Here is a 27,034-nt window from a genome sequence, read left to right on the forward strand (position 1 = left end):
ATACATACGTACATATTTTTAGTTTCGTGTTTAGGTATGTATATTTACTTAAGCGAATCAATTTTTTACATCAAAGATTTTTATTATATATTTTCTGGGAGTGTACAGATATGTAAACAAAACTACTAAGTATCTTATTTTTTCTATCGGTTTCCAAATATCTCTTTTTTTGCTTTTCTCTGACCAAAAGAGTTTTAATATGTACTATTTTTTTTTTTTTTGTATAAAAAAAGCTTATCTAAATTTGTAGTATTAGCAACGGGTTTTTTCGTGCTTATTCGTGTTTTTATGAAATTTTACTGAAAGCCCATGCACGCACGAGTTCGTGCTAACAGCAAATATTCCGGCCCTCACCCGCGGGCTTCTGCCAAAAGCCCGGCCCGTGCCCATCTCTACTCGGGACTTCAATCAAATGAATAATTTAGTTAAAAATGTTTGCATTCTTTAACACCTCTGCCGTAAGCAAATTCTTCGAAGATGTATGATTCTAAGCAGACTCTGAGGTCATAATCATACACCTTCGAAGTATTTGCTTACGGTTTACATCAAATATATGTTATTGCAACGCACCACTATCTTTGGCATTCAGGCCTGTCAAACGATCGTAGGGGAACAGACTTGGCTGAGCAGATAGACGATTCGATATTCTGCACAATGAACGACGACGCACCCACGGGGATTATGGGCAGCTGCTGCAGCTCGCCAGACATAACAATAGTCAGCGCTGGTCTGATAAACAGCGTATCATAGCGACCTATGCTGACTTTGGCATCAGACCATCTGCCCATAGTCATCTCGATCGATAAACCAAACGACTTTGCTTCCACGGAACACCGGACCTATATCAACTTTTCTAAAGCTGATTGCAAAGGCTTCGGGGAATTTACTGAGCACCTTCGCTGCGCTCCCCACACCAACCGACGTCCATGTTGGTGAACGTAAGTTCCGCAGGGTTGTAACTGCTGCTGCAGCTCGCTCGTACCGGCAGGATGCATTATGGAAACCCGCCCAAACTTCCCTGCCGAAGCGGCTGTTCTAACCGATGAGCGTGACAACCTTCGTCAGGCCGTTCCCGGAAATCCCCGTACTAGGGATCTCAACGCGGAGATTCGGCAACTTGTGAACGCACATAAGCGGAAAAAGTGGGAAGAGGATCTGAAGACTTGCAACTTCGCCTCTGGTGTGAGTAGCTCTGGTCAACCATGAGGCCATTGACCAATCCGACGAAGCACGATGACAGGGTCGGAACTTCTTTCGGCGACCATGCCTCGTCGGGCCCGGAGCGATGCGCGAGCTATTTTAGCCGACAGTTCATACTGCATCCTCCGGCGGACAAAGCCAAACGTTGAGTGACCATAAGGCTGCACAAACTGCCAACGTTTACGTGGCCATCGAGAAGGCGAAAGCCTCCAAAGCCATGGGTCCTGACGGAATATGCATGTTGATGCTGAAAAATTTGGGTCCTGCGGGTGTGGCGTACCTAACGAAGGTCCTCAACTTGTAAATGGCCACTCTCATCATCCCAGACATCTGCAAGGTGGAGAGAGTGGTCCGACTGCTCAAACAGGGGAAACCAGCCAACAAAGGAGAATCTTATCGACCGATAACACTCCTTTCCCGGGTAACGAAGACAATATAGGCCTTGCTGCTCCCGTATTTCTCGAACCCCCTGACCCCAGCGAAGCATCAGCATAGTACAACAGCACTTAACGCCATAAACATTGAGATAACACGTGGCCTTAACCGCAACCGTCTCTGTGAGAGAACTATTCTAGTAGCGTTGGACCTGTTAAAAGCGTTTAACACCGTCAGCCACTCCACGCTAGAAGATATAGAGGTCTCGGTGTTACGTGTTATCTGAATGGTCGACACTCGTCGGTAATGTTTAGAGACAAATCGAGCAAACTCAGAAAAATAAAACAGGGAGTTCCATAGGATGGTGTCCTTCCTCCACTACTGTTTAACTCTTACATTTCAAAGCTCCCTCAACCACCAGAGGGAGTCTCGATTGTCTCTTACGCCGACGATTGCTCGATCATGGCGGCTGGGAATAGAATTGATGACTTGTGTTCGAAAGTAAACGGGTATCTCTCTGAGCTTTCACGCTTCTTCACTGCTAGGAGCCTAACCCTCTCCCCTACAAAACCATCTGCGACCTTCTTCACCATGACTTCAATTCCGTTGTCCCGAGACCACAATTTTGCTAGCTTACTTGTATGCTTCGGGTCGTTATCCTGCTCTAGTACCCATTTGAGTGGCATTTCCTCTTTAGCGAATGGAAGCATAACATCCTTCATTGTTTTTACGTACTTATTCTGGTCCTTGATAGTTTTTATCCAATATATTGGACCCCAACCCACGATATGAAAAAAACATCCCCATACCATCATACTGGCCTCCATGCTTCAACGTCTTTGCAGTGTACCTTGAATGATATTCCATATTTGTGGGGCGCCTTACGAACTGCCGAGCCTTTACCACCGTATATAAAAATGTTTGACTCATCCGTCCACAAACTGTTCCTGTGTGAACACTACATGGTAACTTTAGGTTATCCAAACTTTCTAAAGCTGACATTGTGGGACGAGTCTTCGAATATTTTATAATTTGCCGTATGTTATTCGTTGATAATTCCTGCTTACCACCCCGTTTTTCAGGTTTATTTTGATACGTTAACGTATTTCGAATCACGGTGGTTGAACATCCACCCATTTTTTCCAATTCTTTATATGGTTTCCCCATTTTTAATAAGGGTTTTAGTAATTTCATGTTTTTCGTGACCTCGGTGCAGACTTCATACCATTAAAAATTACAAAAATGCGTTTTTGTCTATTCCGGCTAAATGTATAACAAACCAAGTCATTAAACTTACTTTTTATTCCAAAAACTAAAATATTTGTAATTGAAGTTAAATTTTGAGATTTTTTTTGTTATGCGCTACTATTTCACTGCTCGCCTGAAATGCCGTTCACAACAGGGGATACTTCTAAAAAAAATTAAACCGTAGCTGTAGAATGGTTAAAATTTTCATAGAGTTAAATCATACACTAATGATAATTAAAAAAAAAATTCGTTTCCAATATCACGTAGTATGCGACATCAAGGGCATAATGCATCTCACAACTGCGCACTACTATTTCAGTGATCGTAACTGTACTTATGCGTTGACGGTAAGCGGTGTAAACGCGGTATCTATAATCGCGAAATACTTTAAGTCAGTACAAACGCCTGAAGTGCAATGCAGTTCCTTTCAATAAAAAAAAATCGTGGCATCGCGTGTAAAAGGGTAGACATAGACATCTTCATGAAATGTAAAGAAAGACTTGAACTTACCTTTGGCATTCATCTTATTATAAGAAAATACTCTTGAATCCTCAATTCTACGCACATCCTGTTGTGTTATGATGAAGCATTCATTGCCCAAGACCACAGGCACTATTCAATTTAAAAAATATATAAAATTGTAAATTTAATCGAAACAAAAATCTCATTACCGTGTACAGGCAATTGGGCTTGTTCGGCCACTTGCACCACTTTTCTTATAGCTGGATCTGAATTCATAGCTCTGTTTTTGTTCGAAAAATATAAGCCAGAATAAAATTCCAAATTAATAACTCAATCAAAATTTAGAATTTCTTCCCTCCGTGATACGATTTTTTTTAGTTAATTTTTGAAAAGCATCGAAATGCAAATTTGAGCAGCTTTAAGGCGTGTGTGAAGTTTTTGTGATTTGTTTTGACTGCTTTCGTCAAAATCACTATGTTGGGTTTGAAAATTTGAAAACTCGAGATTCCTAAAATTAGGCAACCCTCATATTTAAATAATAATTTCCACCTTTAAATTATGAGCTTTAAAATTTATTAGAGTATTAATAAAGATGCTTGTGACAATTGAATATGTATTATCTCGAAGAAACCGCTTTATGAAAAAGTAAACGGGGAATTAACGATGTTTCATGCATGTATGTAAATATATATGTAATTGCCAAAGAAAAGGCCTCGCCAATGTCTCTAATAAATGATTTTACATAAGTAAAAATAAATCAGCACAAACTACGAATACTTCAACCTACAATATATGCTCAAAATCACTAAAAGAGTAAAAATAAAAATAAGAACCATGATAAAAACATTACAAGGTAAATTCATTCTCTCAATTCGTCGGCCATGATTTTGTTCTGACGTTTGCCAACATTTTAAAATCATATAAAATTGAAAATAAAAAAATTAAATTGTTCACAATTGTTGTTGTTTGAGACTGAAAATTAGAATGTGTGTGTGAGTTTGAGTTTTGATTTTAAAATTATATTGTTGGCAAACGTCAGACTGCCTCTCAATGGTTTTACCTTGTTATGTTTTTATCATGATAAGAACTGTGAAAAATACACACATGCACATAGACGCAGTCGCAATACTAAAAAGTTTTAAACAAAAATAACAATCAAAAGAAAATGGACCCAAGTTGAAGAATAGCGACAATTCCTCCACCAAATCAAAATTGGCATAGTAAGATTACGATTATGCTTTCGCTTTATCTGTTATCTATTTTTATTTTATTTTTTTTTTAATTAAATTTTTAGCTCGNACGATTATGCTTTCGCTTTATCTGTTATCTATTTTTATTTTATTTTTTTTAAATTAAATTTTTAGCTCCAATATGTTAATGTTTTCAATTTGGAACAGGCCGCCATTCTTTACTCAAGCTAGTAAAATATTAAAAATAAAAATGTTAAAAGCAATAAATATCAATGTTGAACAATCAAGTGTGTAATATTTATTTTATGTGCGCTGCAACCCAAGGATGTAGAAATACTTGATCCAGAGGAAGGCGTTGCTGGGGATTGAGCACCAATAACTTAGAAATAAAGTGCGCTGCTGCTCGTGAAACAAAATCGGGTAATTTGTAATCGACTTTAATAATTTTTTTGTAAGTCTCGTCATAATCGGTAGCAAGGAATGGAGCGTTCCCCACTAATAATTCATAGCACAATACGCCCAAGCTCCAAAGATCCACGTTTTTAGTATGTGGCTTGCCTTGCACCATTTCGGGTGGCAAATAATCCAGTGTGCCACATAATGTTGTGCGCATTGAATTTGGCTCGTGAACAGACCATCCAAAGTCGGCTATTTTCAAGTCACCTTTATGTCCTAGTAACAAGTTTTCAGGTTTGATATCACGATGAATTACATCGCGCTCATGAAGGTACTGCAAAGCTGACGCTAGTGAACGAATGTATACAGCAGATGTCGGTTCGTTAAAACGTTTCAATGGCTGCGATTGTAATTCTTTGAAGAGTGTACCCTTAGGAGCGTACTCCAATATAAGATAAATGCGTGCATCATCATGGAAATAGCCATATAAGCGTAGAATATGTGGATGCCGTAAATGCGACTGTATTTCGATTTCGCGTCTTACTTGATGTTCGACGTTAGATTCGTGGATTTGTTTTTTAAATAATACCTTCAGCGCGACCACGAACTTCGACTCTTTTTCGCGCGCTAAGTATACATTGCCAAATTTGCCTCTGCCCAGAGGCCTTCCTATGTCAAAATTGCTCAGGGACCATGACTTTTTCTCTTTATTTGTACCTACACATTATCGGAATAGATATAGATACATAACCATTTATTCAATTTTTTATCTATTTCACATACCAGTCTTTTCATTATCAGACTTCTTTGATTCATCTTTAGTATTTTTGGGATCACTATCTGTTACATTTTTTGTTGGCACTTCTGTGGAGTTTGCAGTTGGTTTAAAATCCCGTTTTTCTTTCTCAGTATTTACTTGTTTATCAGCTTCTTTGTTGGTAGATGTGGTGGCGATAGGTTTTATCGTGGATGAAGCAATGGGATTTGATGAGAACGTTTGCTTGCTTGTTGAGGGCTTTACGGTCAATGTTGCCAGCGGTGCTGTTGTTGAACGCGTAGCACTGCTTTGTGCCGCCACCCGATTATTCGTCGCAGCTGTGGATGAAATGTGGATAGCCCTAGATGCAGGAGGCGCAGCCGACGTTGCGGTGCCGCTGCGATATGATGGCACAGGTCTTGGTATAGAAATAGTCGAGCCCACTTTCCCATTTTCGCCAAGCATCTATACGTAATTTGCACAATTTTATTTTCTAATTTTGACGAAAATAACCTGAAACACTTACATTTTTCGCATTCTGCAGTTTCTGTGGGGGTGCCGGGAATGGCTTTACCGCCTGCAATTGGTTTTCTTTCCCATTTAGTGTGGTAATAGGCTTTCTGTACATGCTCCTTAATAATAATTACAATATTCCGGTTTTATTTTTGCGTTAAAAAGAATTTTCGTCAAAAGAAATAATTTTGTAGAAATGCCGTTTGAAAATGCAATGTGCGTATAACAGCCCTTTTTGAAAACTTGTTGGTGTGTGTGAGTGGCAATTGCACTTAGACGTCAAGTCATTATGGCCGGTAATGCAGTTCTTCTAAGGTTGCCACAGTATTTTAACAAACCTTCAGAAATTCGCAGATTTCCCTTTCTTATCAGCATCTACACTTGAGATGGCTCAACGCGTACAAACAATGCATATTTGCTCAGCACACATCTCAAACAAACATCACCTGAGGTGGACTGATTGTGGCTAATCGTTCAAGGTTTGCAATATCTATTAAGGGGAGGCGATTCAATGTCTGGTTAACACAAATCGGAGGTAATCTTATATGCATGAAGTCGAAATCGTAGATTATCATTTTTATCTGGCAGGTTCTGCAATTCACTTTTGAGTGAATTTCAACCCCTGCCCATTTGAATTCAAAGCGAAATTTATTAGAATTCACTCTGAAGTGAATTGCAGAACCTGCCTGATAAAAATGATTATCGACGATTTCGACTTCATGCATATTGATGCTAAAGATGTCTCAAAATGTAGACGTCTACATTTTCAGACACAATTTGGAACGAACTGTGAACACCCCATATGTAAACTATTGGTATAAAACTTGTTTCATTACCTATTTTGTGCAAAAACGGTTATTTGAATGCTCGAAGCGCTGCCACTAATAGGGAATTTACATGATTCAACTTTCACAGGCGATTAGTTGCACCAAAAGTTGAACGAAAGTAGGGAGCCGACCAACTTCATTGTAAGCGATTAGTTGAAAGGCTGTTTACACCAGGCGATTGTTGCTTTCAACTAAAAATCGCCTGAAAAATCGCCTCATGTAAATTCCCTATAAGGGCCCGTTTTTCAGTGCACGGTCGTGGTTTAAACTAAGATCAGCCAACCAAATGTCAGCCAGCTGTTCAATTTAAACTTAGGCCTGGTTGCTCAATGTCTGATTAGCACTAATCGGAGGTTAGTTCCGGTTAAATACAACGGCTGCTTTATCGATCACATGTTATATGCATGATGCCGAAAACGTAGATAATGATGTTTAACCGGCAAGGGGGCACCGAAATTGCGCATATGGAAACTGTGCATTTAGACATTATTTCGGTTTCAACCGAAACTGTGCATGTATGCATTATTTCGGTTTTTGCCATATGCATTATTTCGGTTTTCAACCGAAACTGTGCATGTATGCATTACTTCGTTTTTTTTTTTCAAATGCATTATTTCGCTTCTAAAACGAAAGCATGCATATGCATAATTTCGGTATGTTCTCATATGCATTGTTTCGGCATTACTTCGGGTTTTTCATATGCATTATATCGGTTTTCAACCGAAACTGTGCATGTATGCTTTATTTCGGTTTTTGCCATATGTATCATTTCGGTTTTGAACCGAAATTGTGCATGCATGCATTATTTCGGTTTTTGTTATATGCATTATTTCGGTTTTCTAACGAAAGTGGTCATATGGATAATTTCGTTTTTTCTAATATGAATTATTTACTTTTTAATCCCTAAGCGCGGCTGAAAGCCGCCTACGCAGAGAGAAATTCTGCGCAAAAATACTTCCGCCCTCCTTTTCCGGCAACACAGAAAGGAGAATTCTACTTAGTCAGGGTTGTAATCCCTAAGCGCGGCCGAAGGCCGCCTACGCAGAAAGAAGTTCTGCGCAAAAATAATTCCGGGACTCTCTGTTATATGCATGGAGTCGAAGACGTCGGTAACGATGTTTAAACGCAGATTAGTGTTAACCACACATTGTCTGGTTATCACTACTTGCCCGTTAAACATCATTATCGACGATTTCGACATCTTGCATATAACATGTGATCGATAAAGCAGTCGTTGTTTCTAACCGGAGCTTCTACCTCCGATTTGTGCTAACCAGACATTGAACAACCGGCATACAACACGGTGTTGGTAACGTCGATAACGATGTTTAACCAGGGATTAGTGTCAACCAGGCTTTGAGCAACCGGCCCTAAATCAGTTATAGTTAGTATTTAAAAAAATATTGAAATTTCGCAAAAAATTTATCTTTTAATATAGTTAATTACGTATTTTTTTAAGAAAAACATACATTTTTATTAAAAAAATTGCTATAATTTCGTTTTTTTAGTTTTATGGAAATATGTGTCCTCGTAAGGACAAAAGCAGACATCACCGCCATCCAAGAAATGCGTTGGACGGGGCAAGGCAAGCAATGTCTGGGGCCTTGCGACGTCTACTACAGCTGCCATGTAAAGGAGCGCAAATTCGGACTTGGATTTGTGGTGGGAGAGAGACTCCGTCACCGAGGACTATCGTTCACCCCGGTGGACGAGCGTCTAGCCACAATCCGCATCCAAGCGAGATTCTTCAACATCTCGTTCATCTGCACCCATGCCCGACGGAAGAGAAGGATGAGGCATCCAATGATCTCTCTTATGAGCGCTTGGAGAGCACATACGCGCGCTGCCCCCGCCACTATATCAAAATCGTGCTTGGCGACTTCAATGCCAGGGTGGGCAAGGAAGGGAGCTTTGGAACCACCGTCGGAAAATTCAGCCTCCACGACGAAACGTCCGACAACGGATTGGGGCTGATCGACTTCGCCGGGGCCCGAAACATATTAGTATGCAGTACTAGGTTCAAGCATAAAAAGATCCATCAAGCTACGTGGCTGTCTCCGGATCGAAAAACGAGAAACCAAATCGATCATGTTGTGATAGACGGAAGGCACGCTTCCAGTGTTTTAGACGTACGCACACTCCGAGGCCCAAACATCGACTCGGACCACTATCTTGTTGCAGCCAAGATACGCACCCGCCTCTGTGCAGCAAAAAATGTGCGCCCAAATATGCAAGGAAAGCTTAACGTCGAAAAGCTGCAATCACAACAGACAGCCAGCGCTTTCGCTACTCGACTCTCACACCTGCTCTCAGAGAGCACTCTTCAACAAACCGACATATGCGAGCAGTGGAACCACATTTCCCGCTCATTAAGTACCGCCGCCGAAGAAGTAGTCGGATTTCAGCGAGCCCGAAAGAACAACTGGTACGATGAGGGGTATCAGGAAGCTGCAGAGATAAAAGATGCCGCCTACAGGGCCACACTGCGATTGGGCGCAACGCGTGCTATGTGGGACCGCTATAGGGATCTGAAGAGGGAAGCGAGACGTATTGGCTGCAATAAGAAAAGATAGTCCGAAATATGTGAGTGCGAAGAGCTTGAAATGCTGACCGACAGGAAGAATGCCTGAGAATTTTACCAGAGAGTTAGGCGACTTACGGAAGGTTTAAAGACCGGGGCGCACTCCTGTAAGAACAATAATGGCGACCTAGTAACTGATGTCCAGAGCGTACTTAAATTATGGAGGGAACACTTTTCCGCCCTACTAAATGGTAGCAGCACGGAAAGTTGTGGAGAAGAAGAACCCGAGCCCGCAGTCGATGATGACGGAGTCGACGTTCCACCGCCTGACTATGACGAGGTACGTATAGCAATAACGCGGCTGAAAAACAACAAAGCCGCTGGAGCTGACAGCCTGCCAGCTGAGCTATTCAAGTACGGCGGCGAGGAGTTGATAAGGTGCATGCATCAACTCTTGTGCAGAATATGGTCAGATGAACGCATGCCCGACGACTGGAATTTAAGTGTGCTCTGCCCAATCCACAAGAAAGGTGACCCCGCCATTTGCGCCAACTACCGTGGGATCGGCGTTCTAAGCATAGGTTACAAGGTCTTATCGAGCGTATTGTGTGAAAGACTGAAGCCCACCGTCAATGAACTGATTGGGCCTTATCAGTGTGGCTTTAGACCTGGCAAATCCACCATAGACCAGGTATTCACAATACGCCAAATCTTGGAAAAGACCCGCGAGAAAAGGATCGACACTCACCACCTATTTGTCGACTTTAAAGCCGCTTTTGACAGCACTAAAAGGAGTTGCCTATACGCCGCTATGTCTGAATTTGGCATCCCCTCAAAACTCATACGGCTGTGTAAAATGACGTTGAGCAATACCACCAGCTCCGTCAGAATTGGAAAAGACCTCTCCGAGCCGTTCGCCACAAAACGAGGTTTCAGGCAGTGACTTCTTCATGTGAGTTCTTTAATCTGATGTTGGAGAACATAATAAGAGCTGCAGTACTGAACCGCTCAGGAACAAGAGCGTGCAATTACTGGCTTATGCCGATGACATCGACAATTTCGAGAATGTAGAGAATGTCGTTTACTTGGGAACTAGCATTAACACCGATAATAATGTCAGCATTGAAATCCAACGTAGAATCACTCTTGCCAACAAGTGCTACTTTGGACTGAGTAGGCAATTCAGGAGTAAAGTCCTCTCTCGACGTACGAAAACCACGCTCTATAAGTCACTCATCATGCCCGTGCTGGTATATGGCGCAGAAGCATGGACAATGACAACATCCGATGAGGCGGCTCTTGGAGTGTTTGAGAGAAATATTTTGCGAAAGATTTACGAGCCTTTACGCGTTAGTGACGGCGAGTACCGCAGACGATGGAACGATGAGCTGTATGAGCTTTACAACGATATGGACATAGTGCAGCGAATTAAAATACAGCGGCTCCGCTGGCTTGGTCATGTCGTTCGAATGGACACCGACGCTCCAGCTCTGAAAGTATTCAACTCGGAACCCGCTGGTGGTAGCAGAGGAAGAGGGAGGCCCCCACTGCGATGGAAAGATCAGGTGGAGAAGGACTTGGCTTCACTTGGCGTTTCCAATTGGCGTTAGTTGGCACAGAGGAGAAACGACTGGCGTGCTTTGCTGAACTCGGCCAAAATCGCTTAGGTGGTTACAGCGCCGGAAAAAGAAAAAGAAGAAGCTAATGACACAGAGCACTTCGTTTATTTCTCATCCTTTTAAGCATATTTGTTACATAAGACACATCCTAGTTTAACGCAAAAAAAACGACAAACATGCTGTTTGAAATTTTATTGCATGCAATAATTATCATGCGATGAGTTCAGATATTTATTGCATGAGCTCTGCGATGAGCGGTCTCCATCATGAACCAAAAATACAAGATCACGTAAGAACGCGACGTTGTATTTGTAACTGGTTTTGAGAAAAAAGCTTGCGAAAGCGGGTTCGTCAGCTGAGCGTTTGTTTACATCACAAGTACCACTATTTTACACTTTTATTCAAGTAAAGAAGAGTTAGTTCAACATGACAACACATTTTAAAGCATTTTGTTGCATCATTTTACCTAAATTGTGCGTTTAAAGTGGCTGACAATAATTTTGGGTAATTTTGGTTTTCGTTGTTTTCTTTGCTTTGTTTACTTTTCGCTCGTTTTCCAGTGAAACAAGATGGCGTAGAACCCGCTAAAAAAATCGACTTTTTCACTCTCTTGTTCTTACGTGATCTAGTGTCTTTCGTTCATGGGTCTCCATTTGCAATATGTATATGTAACTGTCCTTCTCCACAGGATAAAGTTTATATCTTGATACATATGTTAGAATATAAATAGCCAATGGAGACCGCTCATTGCTCTTCAAGAGGAATATATATCAGAGCTTATATCTTGCCATCTATTGCCGACAATTTGGTAGTTTGTCATTTGCACGAAAACTTCGTGGCTGCAACATCATTATTATTTTAATATAAAAGCAAAAATTGAGATGTTTCCTGTTAAAATATTTGTAATGATGTACTTGGATGTAAAATAAAGAGCCTATTTTGTAAATGTTTCAAGCGAATAAATCCGGCAAAAATACATTTTCAAAGCCATCTTGCAAATGATTATATCAAGATATAAAAAGCCCACACAAATATTGCCACTGATCTAGCGACCAAAATGACAGCTGGGCAGCAATAAATTTTATCCTGTATGCCAGTATGAGATGATTCGCATGAGATCAGCGTTCGTATGTCGAGACAGGGGGTTATGAATATTTATATAAAACTTAGTGGCATCACTATAAAACCTACTTATTTTCGCCAAATGCCAGAAAAACTATATCCAGAGTCATTTTCCTTGGAAAAAATGGCGTGTTGTTAAAAAAAGTAAAAGTTTTTCGTTGAATTTAGCAAAAAAACAAATATTTAAAAAAGTGAAAATTTCCTGAATCGAAACGTAGAGCAATGTACTCAGCCGGTGATTCCAGTAGTGACGGCCTCAGTGGCCTAAATCAATTCGCTAGCATGAGTGGGCCGATAGATTGGGCAGCCATGGCGCAGCAATGGATCCAGATGCATGATACTGGTAATCTTATGCCCGATGCTCCACCTCCGCCCAACATCAGTAACAGTTTTCATGACACAAATACGGCAAATAAAAATGTCGCAACTCGGCCAGTGACAACTACAGCGAAGAAATCGTTCGATGAAAAGGGGGAAGCTGATATGGAAATGGATGATGAAGAAAATGCGAGGCGTGGGGATACGCCACCACCACCAGCGCCATCGATGCAACTTGGAAAAAATAGAGAACAAGCGATTATGCAATCACAGGCACCATGGTATATGCAACACCAAAGTCAAGTTGCGGGTTCACCAATCGATGGAAATTTTATTGGTGCTGGTATGTAGGAACTGCGATACATTAAAATGTTTGTTAGAATCGTAAATGCCTATTGTAAATCGGGTTTTCAGACATAGGTAATAACAGCAAAATCACACCAGCAGCGCCACAATGGAATGCCACCGTTTGGCCACCTCGTATGAACTTGCCGCCTCCTATTGCTGGATCAATATTAAATAGTGCGATAAATGATTCCGTAACGAATCCAACAGCACACATACCATCACTACTAAAAATTAATGTGCCAAACCCAAACACAGTAAAGATGATGACACCCAACGTCGAAGAACAAAATAATACAGCTGCTGCGGTAGACGCTAAGAAGAGAAAAATGCTTCCAGCTTGGATTAGGTAACGTTAGCACTTTACTAATGTTTTAAAACAACTATTTGTACAATATAAAATGTATGGTTTTATAAAAAAGGGAAGGGTTAGAAAAAATGGAACGTGAAAAACTGAGACAACTAGAAAGGGAGCAGAGCAAAAGACGTGAAGAGCCAAGTGGTAGTGATTCCAGCAATTTCACAGGGTCTGTAGGTATTGCCGGTGATGCAATGCACACGGTAAACATAAAATATAAACAATCTGCGGTAAGTAATATCCTTAACATTACACAGCTTAAAGGCACGGGAAGCATTGCTTCCGGCCAGAATAGACGAAACCTTTCATTTAAAATTCTCCGGAGGTTTTAACTTTCGAGAGATTGGTGAAAGGCGATTCATATGTTATACTAAGCTGAAAAATAATTTAGGAGAACGATATGTCAGGTAACGAGGATGAACCAGAAGTAGAGGACTTCGATGGTGTAGCTATCGGCGATGAAACTTTAGTGATGCCTCAAAAAACTGCAAAAGGCGACGAAGGCAGTGACAATGAGCACGAAACGGATAACGAGAATAACACTGAACAACGCACTTATATGGGTAAAAGAAGCTATGAAGATAGACTATCTGACCTGGTATGCACATTTGAAATAATTCTTCTTTAAATTGTAATATTCTAGTTCACTAAGCTTTAATTTTTTATTTTTCATTTGTTAAAACAAAATTCGCCAATTTGTTTATGATGTTTACGCCAAACATTTATTTGTATGCGCCCGACTTGCCGACATACAAATGGATGAAATCAATACAAAACTTAAATATTGAAACGATCTCTTACGCAAATGACACCGTCTTGATAATTAACTTTTTCACTACTGCTAAAAAATTTTAACTCTATAACCTCTTAATTGTATGATACACCTGCCCTGACACAAAACGAATTCGTTTTGTCCCTTTTGACATACTTTGGAAAAAAAACAAAAATACATATATGTACGTAAAAACGTGCTTAGATGATAGTGGTGCGAACAACACTAACTGAACTCCTGTTGGACGTTACAAACCAAGAGATCGCAAACTTGGCGCAAGAAGCTGTAAACGCGCACAAAGCCAAAGGTACTAAGTCTATAATCTTATTTTTGATATGCATATTTCCTTCTAGTGTTTTTGTGATTTTATGCGTTCTGAGGCATTGATGCAATGTTGAAAATGCATAAAGTATTCTATTCTAAAAGTTGTATGACTGACTTCTTGTCTCTCTGCACTGCTACTTGTAAATGAAAATGAACTTTATCTGTTAACCAAATGAAATTGTGTACATTTTACATATACTCGATAACTACGTAACCGTACAAACAAAAGCAACATCAGCCCAAGTGATCCGTAAAAGCGCACTGTCTTCCATAACCGGCAAATTGGGTAAGTTCACTTTGTATGCAATTTCCTAATTATATATCCACATGGTATTCTCTCTGTCTTATTTGTGATTACGGTTGGAGTAATTAAATTATGTATGATTGTTTAGTATGATTCGATTTGGATGATTGTAGCAGGTAATATTGTCATGTGTCCTAGAATTAATTTAGACACATGTTTCCAGGTTGAATAAATTCGAAAAGCTTCATATAACTATTTGAATCTAATGCTGGGCATTAAAAAAAATACCTTAGTTAAAATAATAAAAGCTAAGTATTAAGTTTGTCTTCACGTGATATTTTTTAAATTACACATATTTTCCCTTTTCAAAGGCTATGGGAAATACGACAATCAGTTGCAAACACTAAAATAGCAGTACCCAAGGTACATTGAACAGGTAGTATCAGTAGAGCAGCTGATTTGCTTCTATTCAAATTATTTGGTCTCGAAAATGTCAAATACTTTGAATTTATTCTCACAAAAATTCTAAATTGTTAAAATCTATTTGCATCAAGCGATTTAATAGCAGCTATTGGAACGTTCCCTCAACTCAGGAGCACAACCGCTGATTACTGTGCCTTGCAAAAGATGGATCAATGCTTCGAGAAGCAAACAAATTTACTAAGAAAGAAAGTTGCAACAATTTTAATTTTCTTCCAATTAGAAGAAAAAAATCAGAACAGCTTGTGACACTTTCGATACCAGAAGCAACAACGAAATGCACGCAAATGTTGTTTTTGCTCTAATGCTACTACATGCTTGATATGCCTTGGTAGTACCTTTTTTTCCTTAAACCTGAAATAATTTTTAAAGTATGCATTACTTAAAATTTTTATTTTGGTACGAAACATGAACATGCGTATATATCATGCCATAAAAAAGAAAGGCAATTCGTGTCGAAAATTCCTGCTGGAAGATCCATTTAAGTGGCATGCGGGTTTTGCGCACGACTATTCGGAAGTCTATATAATTGTTTCTTAAAAAAGTTCTCTTTTATATTAAATCATTTTAATAACAAACGTCTAGGATTTTCAGCAAACTTTTCTATTATTTCCCCCTGAATCATCTCGCGGAAGGAAGTAGAAATTTAGAATATACATTAGGTATCAGACATACTTCTGAGCCGCTTTACAAAGTAAGTTACGTAGAATGTAGAGCAGTCGCTCGGAGTAGTTCGGCGCTTGCAAATAACTTCGGCGGCACGTTATTTTGCAACTGACAACGTAGGCGTTCATTTTGTTCTTTTCTAGTAGATTACATTGGTCACGATGGTATTTTTGGTACTAAAAACTTAAAGAAAACATAGCTTACCTATTTTCCAAGTGGGAATTAATTTAATTCCGTTTGAAAAATTAATCGTGAAGTGATGAAATATTAGGAGTGTTCGCTATGCAAAAAATTTGTACAAGTTGGTACCAATTGTTACCAAATTGTGTTCGTTTAGCCAAAAACCCAGTAAAACTTGCCAGGAGAGAGCACAATTTTGACATTTCATTTGGAGGGGAAGTTGCAAATTCGTGCTGGGAAAATTTTTGCCAGTAAGAATTTGCAAGCAGGATTGTGGCACACGGTTGCATTTTTGTCAACATTACTTTGAATCAAAAAGTTCGTTAAATTCAAAAATTAACAATCTTTTTGCGATTTACTAATGAAAGAAGTATGAAATATTTGTTTATTCAATTAATTTAATTAATTCCAAACATTTGAAAGGTACCCGGCTGAAAAAGTTGTATTCGTAATCGGAACGCACTCGACAGCGCTGTCGATATAGGAAATCCGACAGTGACTTCCACAAAGAAATTGAAGCGTATGTTGAAGAAAGTCAGAATAAGAAGAAATATACGTATAGGTCCGGTTTTCAATGCCACCCGAAATAATTTTAAAAATTTATTATGCTCGAAATGCAACCGTGCAAATGTTTGCTAATTCCTGTTCGCGCAAAACTTAATAAGTTTCTCCCTTTGGGAGAGTAAGGTACCTTGTTCTCTGAATTTTGTTACTGGCAGTTACAAAATTCTTACTGGCAGTTACATAGCGAACACTCCTATTGTTTTACTTCACGTTTTCACAGAACAGGTATTGGGCCCCTGAAGTTTTTTTATTAGAACAGTGTGGTTTTAAAGTGGCCCTTGGTGAGTCCAGATACGGTATTTTTATAGATCGCCGCCAGTACTTATTTTCATTGACCAATGGGGGTTACTTCTTTTTTTTTTTTTTTACCTGCCAAACGTGGTAGAGAAATATATACTCCTAGATCGGCTTTAATCATACGAGATTTCTTAATTAACTCCGTAGTGACTGCTTCTGCATTCCTGCGGACCAATAGCAATTGGCATTGAAGCAATGATGAACATCGGAATTGTTATAGCATCACACAACTGATACACATACTTTCTTGCCGAAAGCAAAAAGAACCAAATTGTGTCCATTTTTTTATAAACATTAATATTTTTCTTTAAAATTACGTTATCAACTATATGCTAAAATATTTAAAAGAGCATAAAAATACCTTTCACTTGATATATGTATTTAATATATAATTTCAACGGGCCGTAATATGCGCACGATATATGTATAGTGCGGCATCTGGGTACGCTCTTTGGAGATTCTGTAACGATTTACGTTATTTCGTTATTTTCTAAGTTAATGTTCTCTGGCTTACTACATATGCATGTACATGTGTGTTTCAAAGAAGCAAAACCAAACACAACTGTTATTTTTTAAAACTTTTATTTGAAAAACAAGTAACAAATAAAACCACACTAGAACAAGTCAATATTGTGGAAATTACTACACAATAAAATGGCGCAAACATTACTTTGGAGAAACGTTGCTCAAGGAGCAAGGAATATGAATGTGCGTTGTATATTTTGATAGCTTCAGTTTTGAAACGCCAAAAAGAATATTAAAACAAAAATTTAATTTTTTTCTACGTTCTTACCATATTTTACAGCATGAACACAAATTATTGTATAATAATACAAGCATTAGCAAAATATCAAAATGATTTGGATTTTAGCGCAGTAACTGTGCAATTTAGTACAAACAACTCCATACACTACACAAACGACCTACGCAAGCCCGATATTGCGCAAAGTTTTTGTGTGGTTTAGGGGCCCTATAACAGCGGCGTGTCCAAAGAAATTCCGGGCTGTATTTCCCTTATAAGACCTATAAAGTTTATACATATGTAAAGAATTGAAATGTTGATTACTCTTTTTACTCGAAATGTTGACTAATCATAAAGCAACTTACTCAAAATTTTTTTTTTTTTTTTGTTTATCAAAAATCTTGCTTACTCGAGTAACTGAACTTTTGAGTAATCATAATTTCCAATTAATCGAATAATTGAGTTATTTACTTTATGATTAATTAAAATTTTGAGTAATCAATTAATCGCACAGCCCTACTATAAACCTATAGACCTACTTTATTTCAAATGGCACTTTTGAAAAATAGTAATATTTCAATACATTTTTGTGAAATCTTTTGCTAATACTTTTTTTCTCAACTCAAATTTTCTAATTTCTAAAGTGTATACAACTGGTTNTGTAATCAATTAATCGCACAGCCCTACTATAAACCTATAGACCTACTTTATTTCAAATGGCACTTTTGAAAAATAGTAATATTTCAATACATTTTTGTGAAATCTTTTGCTAATACTTTTTTTCTCAACTCAAATTTTCTAATTTCTAAAGTGTATACAACTGGTTTAACTTATTTTGGCATTGGACATTTGTTTTAGGAATGTGTTTCTAATTTTAATGCTAAATGGGTAGAATTAAAAAGAATGTCACCTGTTTTGGCATTTATTTTTCTATTTGGTACTTTTATTGGCTGTCCTGCTTATAAATGTCTACATATAAAATTTTATTGGCCTTATTCATAAAAAATAAAATAGATTTAAGGAGCTCTTTAAAGTGACATTTTCATATAAAGCAGTAAAGGCTTCTTTATTTTTTATGAATTTAGCTGTAAGACTTTAAATAACACAAAAAAAATATTAGCCTTTACACTAGCAATATTATTCATATTATTCAGAAATTCATTTCTGCCAGCCAAAAGTATCAAAATGGGGCTTTTGTGAACAAAAAAGTATCAAAGTTTAAAATTTAGAATTTAGGGTCTTAAATGATACAATTGTATCGAACCGGCAACTCTGATGCCAATCAGCCTCATTGCGTAAGTCGCAAATTACATCCCTATTGCGAGTGTCGACTAGTAGTACATAAACGACTCTTATTCGATTATCGCTTTTCCACGGTATTGTAAATGTTCATTCAATAAGCGACTGTGAATAGTTTTTTATCGCTCATTTTTCTAAAACTGTTTGTTTGTATAAGGATGAGCGACTATAAACCATTCACACGCTCTTATTGAACGAGAGCAGTATGTTTGCATGTATGTATGTGGTTAGGCACTGTGGCCAATGGTAATCAGCTATTACCACCTCTGCATAGTTGTAAGTCATCCAGAGTCCGCAAAAACTCCGGAAGCAGTGTCCGGAGGATGTATCAGACTAGGACGAGCATACTTTGATGTGCCATCTAATTAAAACTTAAGCAAGTTTAATTACATGGCAGTTGAGAAGTGCCTGTGCAAAAAGTTCAAAAATAGCTAAAAGGCAATTTTTGCACATGCAGCAGTACAGCCTGGTGTTAGCAGACGCGCCAAAACGCCACGAATAATCGATAGACTAATAGTCGTTTATCTACTACTAGTCGACACTCGCAATAGGGGTGTTAGACTAAATTGCACCACTCGACAATATTGCCATTGCATACTGTCGTGCTGAAATGAGTAGACAACAAAAATCGTCGAAAAATATCCATTGCTGCCAAGTTTTTCCTTTTTAATACACTAGTTGAGTAGAAATTTAAATGCCATCAATGGTGATCATTCATTCGTTTGCACGACGCTCGCAACGAGGTCGAATGTGGTCGAGTCGTGAGATTTTGTCCAATTTACGACATACACTAAACAAAAGCGGTACTGCTATTTTTATGTTCGCAACTGTAAGTAATATTCTTTGTTATTCCCACAAATGTTAATACCGCTTAGAAAATCGCAAAATCTCCATGGCACATGTGCTTCGTAGGCCTTCATACAGATTGTTTTTTCCAAAAAATCTGATATGAATGCATTCTTCTTCACTTTTCGGTACTCTTTAACCAGTTTTCAACTCAAACGATGAGTTCCCTACCTGAGACGTTAGTTGTTGTCGTTAGAATAAATCCACAGTACGAAAGACTTTCATTTTTAGAATTCGAACTAGCAGCACATTTATTTTTAGGCTTAGCAGCATACGACGATTCTACAGGTGATGAAAGCAGCGACACGGACGATGAAACATCCGCTGATAATGATACCAACAATGATTCCGAGGAGGAAATTAAGGTTTAATCAACCAAATGTGTTTTAAAATTTAGGGTTTTATCATATTCTTTATAGGCTTCAATACGTGCGAAACGGCGTGCTTTTGCTAAAGTAACCGATGAAATTGAGGAGCGTATAGCAGCCAACGCCGCGCGAGAAGAACAGAAATTGAAGTATTACTGCTTGCTAGAAAAACGAGAGGAGGAGGACGAAGAATTAAAGGATAATGCAGCAGGCGAAGCTGGGCAGAGCGATGATGCCGCGATATGGTCGTCCTCGTCGTCAGCCATGACAAGCACAGTTAGTAAATCTTACGAAAGGGATTTCGGTGAGGCAACTGAATCAAAGTTACAACATTCAAACGGTGCGTTTGTTTGTATACAATATTTTTTGCCAAAAACCAAAAGAGAAAAAATCAAAATCAGTCGTCGATAAAAATTTACCCTTTTCATGCGAAGAAAACTTAAGTTTAAAGCCACCTAACATCGTGTTTATAGAATTTTGGAACCTATTCGCTATAATGCCAAAGAATGATTTAATATTTGGTATAAAGAGCACTTTAGTTTGACCTAGACAATGACCCATTAGTGAGGGTAGAAATTATTTGAAACATAAGACTTCGATATACTGGGGACCATGATAAAAACATTAGAAGGTAAAACNTAGACAATGACCCATTAGTGAGGGTAGAAATTATTTGAAACATAAGACTTGGATATACTGGGGACCATGATAAAAACATTAGAAGGTAAAACCATTCTCTCAATTCGTCGGCCATGATTTTTTTCTGACGTTTGCAAACATTTTAAAATCATATAAAATTGAAAATAAAAAAATGAAATTGTTCACAATTGTTGTTGTTTGAGATTAAAAGAGGGAATGTGTGTGTGAGCCTGAGCTCGAATTTTAAAATTATATTGTTGGCCAGACTGCCTCTCAATGATTTTACCTTGTAATGTTTTTATCATGCTTATCAGTCTTTAAAGAATTTGTTTTGATAACTTTTGATTTTGTAATTTTAGCAAAAGTCATTATAAACCATTTTCGAGATTGAAAACGAAAAACGTGGCGCTTGCAGTACAGAGCATTAGATTTACTCAAACTACATAACATAGACCTGAAATTTCTACATAGAAAGAACAAATCTAAGATCGATTTTAAGTGGTCGTTATTCATATATCCACATTCATACATATATTACCCTTCATATCAATTTAGGTCTACTACATGCGCCCCACGCTTTTCTTTTTCAATCTCATAAATGGTTTATAATGACTTGCTTAAATTTCAAAATCAAAAGTTATCAAAACAAATTCTATTAGACTGAGAAATATTATTTTGTAATTTTTATTCCATTTATAAAAGCCTTGTATATTAAAAAGTTTTTTTTTATTCATTTTCTACTTTTTAGTCTTGTCTGTATAAAAATTTGCAATAAAAAAAAAATAATAATTCAACTTGCAATGAAAAGAGAACAGAAGGCTATGCAAGCAAAATGTTTAGTATAAACATACATACATATGTACATACATACATATAGCAGCAGTTAAATTCTTTTAAAAAAATTGCGTGTGGTCCATTTCCGCTGTAGCGTATGTAAATAATGCATTTATTTAGGCGCAATATTTAACTTCTTCTGGCGGGGCGACATCTAGAGTCTTCTAGTTGTATCTCTTTGATATGATGCCTACTACGAGGTTGATATCTATACTAGGTTGATATATAGAACTTGCCATAAATAGCTTTCCTACATTTATTGTATACTGGACATACAACATTGCAAGTTGAGAAAAGCGCTCTAATAAAAGAGACTGATGCTTTGGTGTGATGAATTTCTGAACGCACCCTTACTTACTGTGGGAAACTGAGAGGCAAAAAAAAAATCATACACCTGGTATTCTGTACGATACAGTGCAAATCTCCAGGTGTAGACGGTTCTTCTCCAGTTTTTCGTGCGGGAAAGCTTATAATTGACATAACCCTATTTCCAAAGTATGCAAAAATCCTAAATTCTGTCGAAATCAATGAGCCTAATGACAATGCCGTTACACCCTGGGCGACATGCCAATTGCACTTATAGGTCAACTGTTACCGCACTATTCCAGTGATCTACTATGATATAACATTCATTTAAGAGCGGTGAGGTAGCGCTATATACATTTTTAGACATTCAAGGTGCCTTTGTCATAACCTAACAGGAGGTTGTTGATCGAGTTCTAGAGAAAGGAATGTAGTTGCTCCGATCCGCAGAAAGTTATGCTACGAACTAGACCGACGCAAATGGGAGTAGGAAACTAAATTATATAGCTAAATAGCTACTCTCAGGAAGGTTCCGTCTGTTATGGGTCTTATTAGCATATGAACTACTTAAGATACTATCTATCAGAAATCTCACAGGCATTTACCCTATAACAGGGAAAAGGCTGATTAGNTATAAAAATTTGCAATAAAAAAAAAATAATAATTCAACTTGCAATGAAAAGAGAACAGAAGGCTATGCAAGCAAAATGTTTAGTATAAACATACATACATATGTACATACATACATATAGCAGCAGTTAAATTCTTTTAAAAAAATTGCGTGTGGTCCATTTCCGCTGTAGCGTATGTAAATAATGCATTTATTTAGGCGCAATATTTAACTTCTTCTGGCGGGGCGACATCTAGAGTCTTCTAGTTGTATCTCTTTGATATGATGCCTACTACGAGGTTGATATCTATACTAGGTTGATATATAGAACTTGCCATAAATAGCTTTCCTACATTTATTGTATACTGGACATACAACATTGCAAGTTGAGAAAAGCGCTCTAATAAAAGAGACTGATGCTTTGGTGTGATGAATTTCTGAACGCACCCTTACTTACTGTGGGAAACTGAGAGGCAAAAAAAAAATCATACACCTGGTATTCTGTACGATACAGTGCAAATCTCCAGGTGTAGACGGTTCTTCTCCAGTTTTTCGTGCGGGAAAGCTTATAATTGACATAACCCTATTTCCAAAGTATGCAAAAATCCTAAATTCTGTCGAAATCAATGAGCCTAATGACAATGCCGTTACACCCTGGGCGACATGCCAATTGCACTTATAGGTCAACTGTTACCGCACTATTCCAGTGATCTACTATGATATAACATTCATTTAAGAGCGGTGAGGTAGCGCTATATACATTTTTAGACATTCAAGGTGCCTTTGTCATAACCTAACAGGAGGTTGTTGATCGAGTTCTAGAGAAAGGAATGTAGTTGCTCCGATCCGCAGAAAGTTATGCTACGAACTAGACCGACGCAAATGGGAGTAGGAAACTAAATCATATAGCTAAATAGCTACTCTCAGGGAGGTTCCGTCTGTTATGGGTCTTATTAGCATATGAACTACTTAAGATACTATCTATCAGAAATCACACAGGCATTTACCCTATAACAGGGAAAAGGCTGATTATAAATTTTAGAAAACTAACCACTTTCTTAAAGACAAGCTTAAGATATATAACAGGTATACAAAGTCATTGGGCTTAGCTAAGACGACTCTAGCGACTTGGCGACAAAAACCATGCGGCCGCTAGAAGAAGACAAACACATTTGGGAGAGTTGTAGACAGATGCTATGCACAATGACTGTTCCGCCTCTGGAACTGTTGGGTTAGGTTAGCGCTAGTTGATGTCTTGTGATGAGCTGCAATGTATGTATGTATATCATCCATTATATTTCACAAGCATAAGTCAGGCTTATGTATAAATAAGACAAGGAAGACACCGGTATCGTAACTTTAGAGGAAATGTATTGAATATTAAGTTATTCGCGCGAAATATTTTTAAACACCCCGACAATACTTTATGATAGCCTTTTAAGGACTAAATATTCTACACTTTTTGAAGATGATTAGTTAGGTTTTTAGGTTGTTCGTAGTACATACATACATATTAAAAAAAATTAGGTTTTATTTTAATGTTCAAAATTGCTACATCTGCTTCTACTTCAGAAACTATTAATTAATTAATATTGGCTCTTATTTGTAATCGTAGGCAAGCGACAGAGAGATCGCAGCTCGCGTAAGGAACGTACAACTCGATTTAGTGATAACAAAGACTCAAAAGGCGCCGCAGCAGTTGCTGCCACATATATATCTAACATGCATAACGCAAATGCTAATCCAAGTGGCAGCGTGGTCTTCCCTATCGGAACGACGGCAGCAACGTCCTTGGTGCCAGTGGCAGGAACTACGATCAGTGCGTCGTCCTCAATATCCGCAATGCCACATGAAAGTCCTCATATCGCTTACAACATAGCCAATGCGGCATTTATTGAAGATGGTGATGGAGTCTCGATGCTAAATAAAAATTTATTAAATGCCGCTGAGGCTGCGTATGAGAAAGCCACAAAGGGTCGTCGTGCAAGTAGTAGCCGTTCGTCAGTATCACGCTCGGAAAGAGAGCGTAGCCATCGTAGTAGTCGATATGATCATAGAGACAGCGAAAGTGACCGTTATCGAGACCGCGAACGTGAACGTGAGCGGAAACGCAAAAGCTATCATGAGCACGAACGTGAACGTGAACGGGAACGTGAACGCGATCGAGAAAAGGAGCGTTATGGTGACACCAAACGGCGTAAGCACAAAGCGAGACATTCTAGCGATGAGGATGATGACGCTGCAGTGGATGATAACAAAAATATATCACAATCCTCTTCAGGTGATACAGATACGTCAAGTACAACTTCGACCAGCACATCTTCGACATCACACCACTCAAGTCACTACAGTCGCACATCAGCAACGGTAGAGTCCAAGCATCGGCGCGAACATGAGTATGAACGGAGTGAACGCCGTGGCGAACGAAGTGATCGCAGTCACAGAAATGACCGCAGCAGAAGCCAAAGTCGCGGGCGTCATCGAAGTCATCATAGCAGTCATCGCCACTCGAGCCTTGAAGATGACTATGATAATGACAGCCGCCTTCGGCATTCATCTTCGCGACACAGCTCGTCGAGAAAACGTTCGCGTTCTAGATCACGTTCCACATACTCATCTTCCTCGCATTGGCGCAGGCGTTAGCTCCACTGCGAAACTATTGCATAACTTTTAATTATATAGAGAAGAAATCGCATATTTTCTCCATTATATAATATTTTTTTTTACTGTATTATGATCAAACATTTTTCCCTATAGGTAAAATATGTGTGTTTTTTTAGTTTTCTTTCTATGTTTATTAACAAAAAAGCGGTAAATATTATTTAAGACAACATTGTCTAGCAAAGTGTATTCAATATGCAAATTTTTTAAAAATAATTTGAAAAGTAAGCGCATTGAGCATTAATGAATGATCTAATAGAGCACAATGAATTTAACTCNTTTTTTTTACTGTATTATGATCAAACATTTTTCCCTATAGGTAAAATATGCGTGTTTTTTTTAGTTTTCTTTCTATGTTTATTTACAAAAAAGCGGTAAATATTGTATTTAAGACAACATTGTCTAGCAAAGTGTATTCAATACGCAAATTTTTTAAAAATAATTTGAAAAGTAAGCGCATTGAGCATTAATGAATGATCTAATAGAGCACAATGAATTTAACTCGTTAGAATTTCGCTTTAAATACAGCTATAGTAAATAACGCTTCATCATAAATAAATAATGCTGTGTTTTATTGAAGGTGTGAATATATCTGTGCCGTTCAATTAAAGTAGCCTAAGTCGGGATAAGCTCTTTTCCCTTTAAAGCAACATTTCATTAAGTTCCCCAACAATATTTTAACGTTGAACTAGCCATAGGTATAGGTGCAGTTCAAGGTGCCCTTTTAATAAAACTATAAACATTTCCAAGGGAAACTGATTATTTTTTAATGCAAAGTCAAATCTTCTGTAGTCCCTTAAGCTACTTTAATTGTTAAATCAACTATAATCTTTTTATCTGAGTACGTTTGTGTTATTGTAGCAGCAGTAAGGGTCAACCACCCACAGGCGTTGCACTATTAAGCCTCGCCTGGGTCCGTGTGTCCATCAGAAGCTCAGCCAACGGTAGGCCCGAAAAACGAGCTGTTTCGACGAGGTCGGATCAAAGGTAGGTGGATGTTAGCTGAATTGGATTGATTGGAATATGCTTGGTGTCATAGGGGGAGTCTCCACTTTCTGTGTATGCGATAGGTGGTTATTGGGATCCGGCATTTATAGGTCGAGAGTTGCTGTTGTAGCGGCTTTCTTAGCGCCGAATAGATCGGCTTGCCTACCAATCGTTGCCGTCAAGCTCAACTAACGAGACCTAGGAAGTGTGCTACTCCAACTGAGTTAGTCCATAGAGACAGGGGCGTTAGTTGAGTGGGGTTTAGGGGCATACGAAGACTCCGCTTGACGGGCACTAATCTGGCACATCTTTATTTATCTTGTTAAAGTAGGGTGTGAATCGACGCCACGTCTCTTTCGATTTGACAGGTCACGGTCGACCAGAGCTTACTCACAGCAGAGGCGAAGTTGCAGGTCTTCAAATGCTTCTCCCACTTGTTCCGCTTATGTGGTTTTACCAGTTGCCGAACCTAAAAATTGAGGATCCCCGAAATCGAGTGTAGGTGGTAACCAAGGCGAATTTATACAAACAAAAGCAAAAACTACAACAAATTATACGCACATTGGCAATCAGCACAAAACAAAATTACAACAAACACATCATTTGACAAGCAGTACAAATTTGCCTTGAAATCAGCTGCTCCGGTGACACCACCTTAGTGGTCACGCGCTTCTGCCGGAAAGTTTTCGCGGACTTGCGTGATGCGTCCGGATGGAATGAAGCGAGCCGCTAGAGTTTCTGGAGTGGAATCAGTCATATGCCGTCCACCGCTGGGAACAGACACTTTCTTCTTATTTGGCACTGTAACCGCCTAAGCGATTTTGGCCGCGTTCAACAAAGCATGCCAGTCGTTTCTTTTCTGTGCCAACTGACGCCAATTGGAAATGCCAAGTGAAGCCAATTCCTTCCCCACCTGGTCTTTCCATCGCAGTGGAGGCCTCCCTCTTCCTCTGCTACCACCAGCGGG

At 38.6% G+C, this 27,034-nt stretch overlaps 3 protein-coding genes across 3 annotated transcripts in view; 1 reads left to right on the forward strand and 2 right to left on the reverse strand.

Annotated features, from left to right (window-relative positions):
* The window catches only part of Mst89B, a 14,829-nt gene extending 10,712 nt beyond the window's left edge, over positions 1-4,117 (reverse strand). Inside the window, exons 1-2 of the mRNA XM_017618869.1 lie at positions 3,495-4,117; positions 3,334-3,435 (exon numbers count right to left, since the gene is read on the reverse strand). Of these exons, the coding sequence (XP_017474358.1) occupies positions 3,334-3,435; positions 3,495-3,561 (169 nt within the window). The 5' untranslated portion in view covers positions 3,562-4,117. The remainder of the gene's footprint in view (positions 1-3,333; positions 3,436-3,494) is intronic.
* A 518-nt stretch (positions 4,118-4,635) lies between these two features.
* aurA (aurora kinase A) lies at positions 4,636-6,736 on the reverse strand. Its single transcript, XM_017618870.1, has 3 exons — positions 6,155-6,736; positions 5,655-6,093; positions 4,636-5,588 (listed from the first exon to the last, which is right to left on the reverse strand). Exons 1-3 carry the CDS (start codon positions 6,254-6,256, stop codon positions 4,774-4,776), a joined length of 1,356 nt encoding a protein of 451 aa, XP_017474359.1. The 5' UTR covers positions 6,257-6,736; the 3' UTR covers positions 4,636-4,773.
* A 5,531-nt stretch (positions 6,737-12,267) lies between these two features.
* LOC108364984 (arginine/serine-rich protein PNISR) lies at positions 12,268-25,288 on the forward strand. Its single transcript, XM_017618871.1, has 9 exons — positions 12,268-12,891; positions 12,963-13,242; positions 13,316-13,481; positions 13,643-13,849; positions 14,228-14,330; positions 14,577-14,633; positions 19,927-20,030; positions 20,085-20,373; positions 24,035-25,288. The coding sequence occupies exons 1-9, from the start codon at positions 12,453-12,455 to the stop codon at positions 25,060-25,062; spliced, it is 2,673 nt and encodes an 890-aa protein (XP_017474360.1). The 5' UTR covers positions 12,268-12,452; the 3' UTR covers positions 25,063-25,288.
* The last annotated feature ends 1,746 nt before the right edge of the window (positions 25,289-27,034 follow it).

This window comes from Rhagoletis zephyria, unplaced genomic scaffold (assembly GCF_001687245.7).
Source record: "Rhagoletis zephyria isolate East Lansing unplaced genomic scaffold, Rhagoletis_zephyria_1.1 Rzeph_scaffold_01734, whole genome shotgun sequence".
NCBI classification, from domain to species: domain Eukaryota; kingdom Metazoa; phylum Arthropoda; class Insecta; order Diptera; family Tephritidae; genus Rhagoletis; species Rhagoletis zephyria.

Bases quoted from the DNA above. Each gene is read 5' to 3' on its own strand.
- aurA (XM_017618870.1), bottom strand. From the start codon at position 6,256: ATGTACAGAAAGCCTATTACCACACTAAATGGGAAAGAAAACCAATTG. The intron at 6,094-6,154 runs GTAAGTGTTTCA...AATTACGTATAG, and splicing joins AACTGCAGAATGCGAAAAAT to ATGCTTGGCGAAAATGGGAA. The intron at 5,589-5,654 runs GTATGTGAAATA...GATAATGTGTAG, and splicing joins GTCTGATAATGAAAAGACTG to GTACAAATAAAGAGAAAAAG.
- LOC108364984 (XM_017618871.1), top strand. From the start codon at position 12,453: ATGTACTCAGCCGGTGATTCCAGTAGTGACGGCCTCAGTGGCCTAAAT. The intron at 14,331-14,576 runs GTACTAAGTCTA...TACAAACAAAAG, and splicing joins AAACGCGCACAAAGCCAAAG to CAACATCAGCCCAAGTGATC. The intron at 14,634-19,926 runs GTAAGTTCACTT...ATTTATTTTTAG, and splicing joins TTCCATAACCGGCAAATTGG to GCTTAGCAGCATACGACGAT.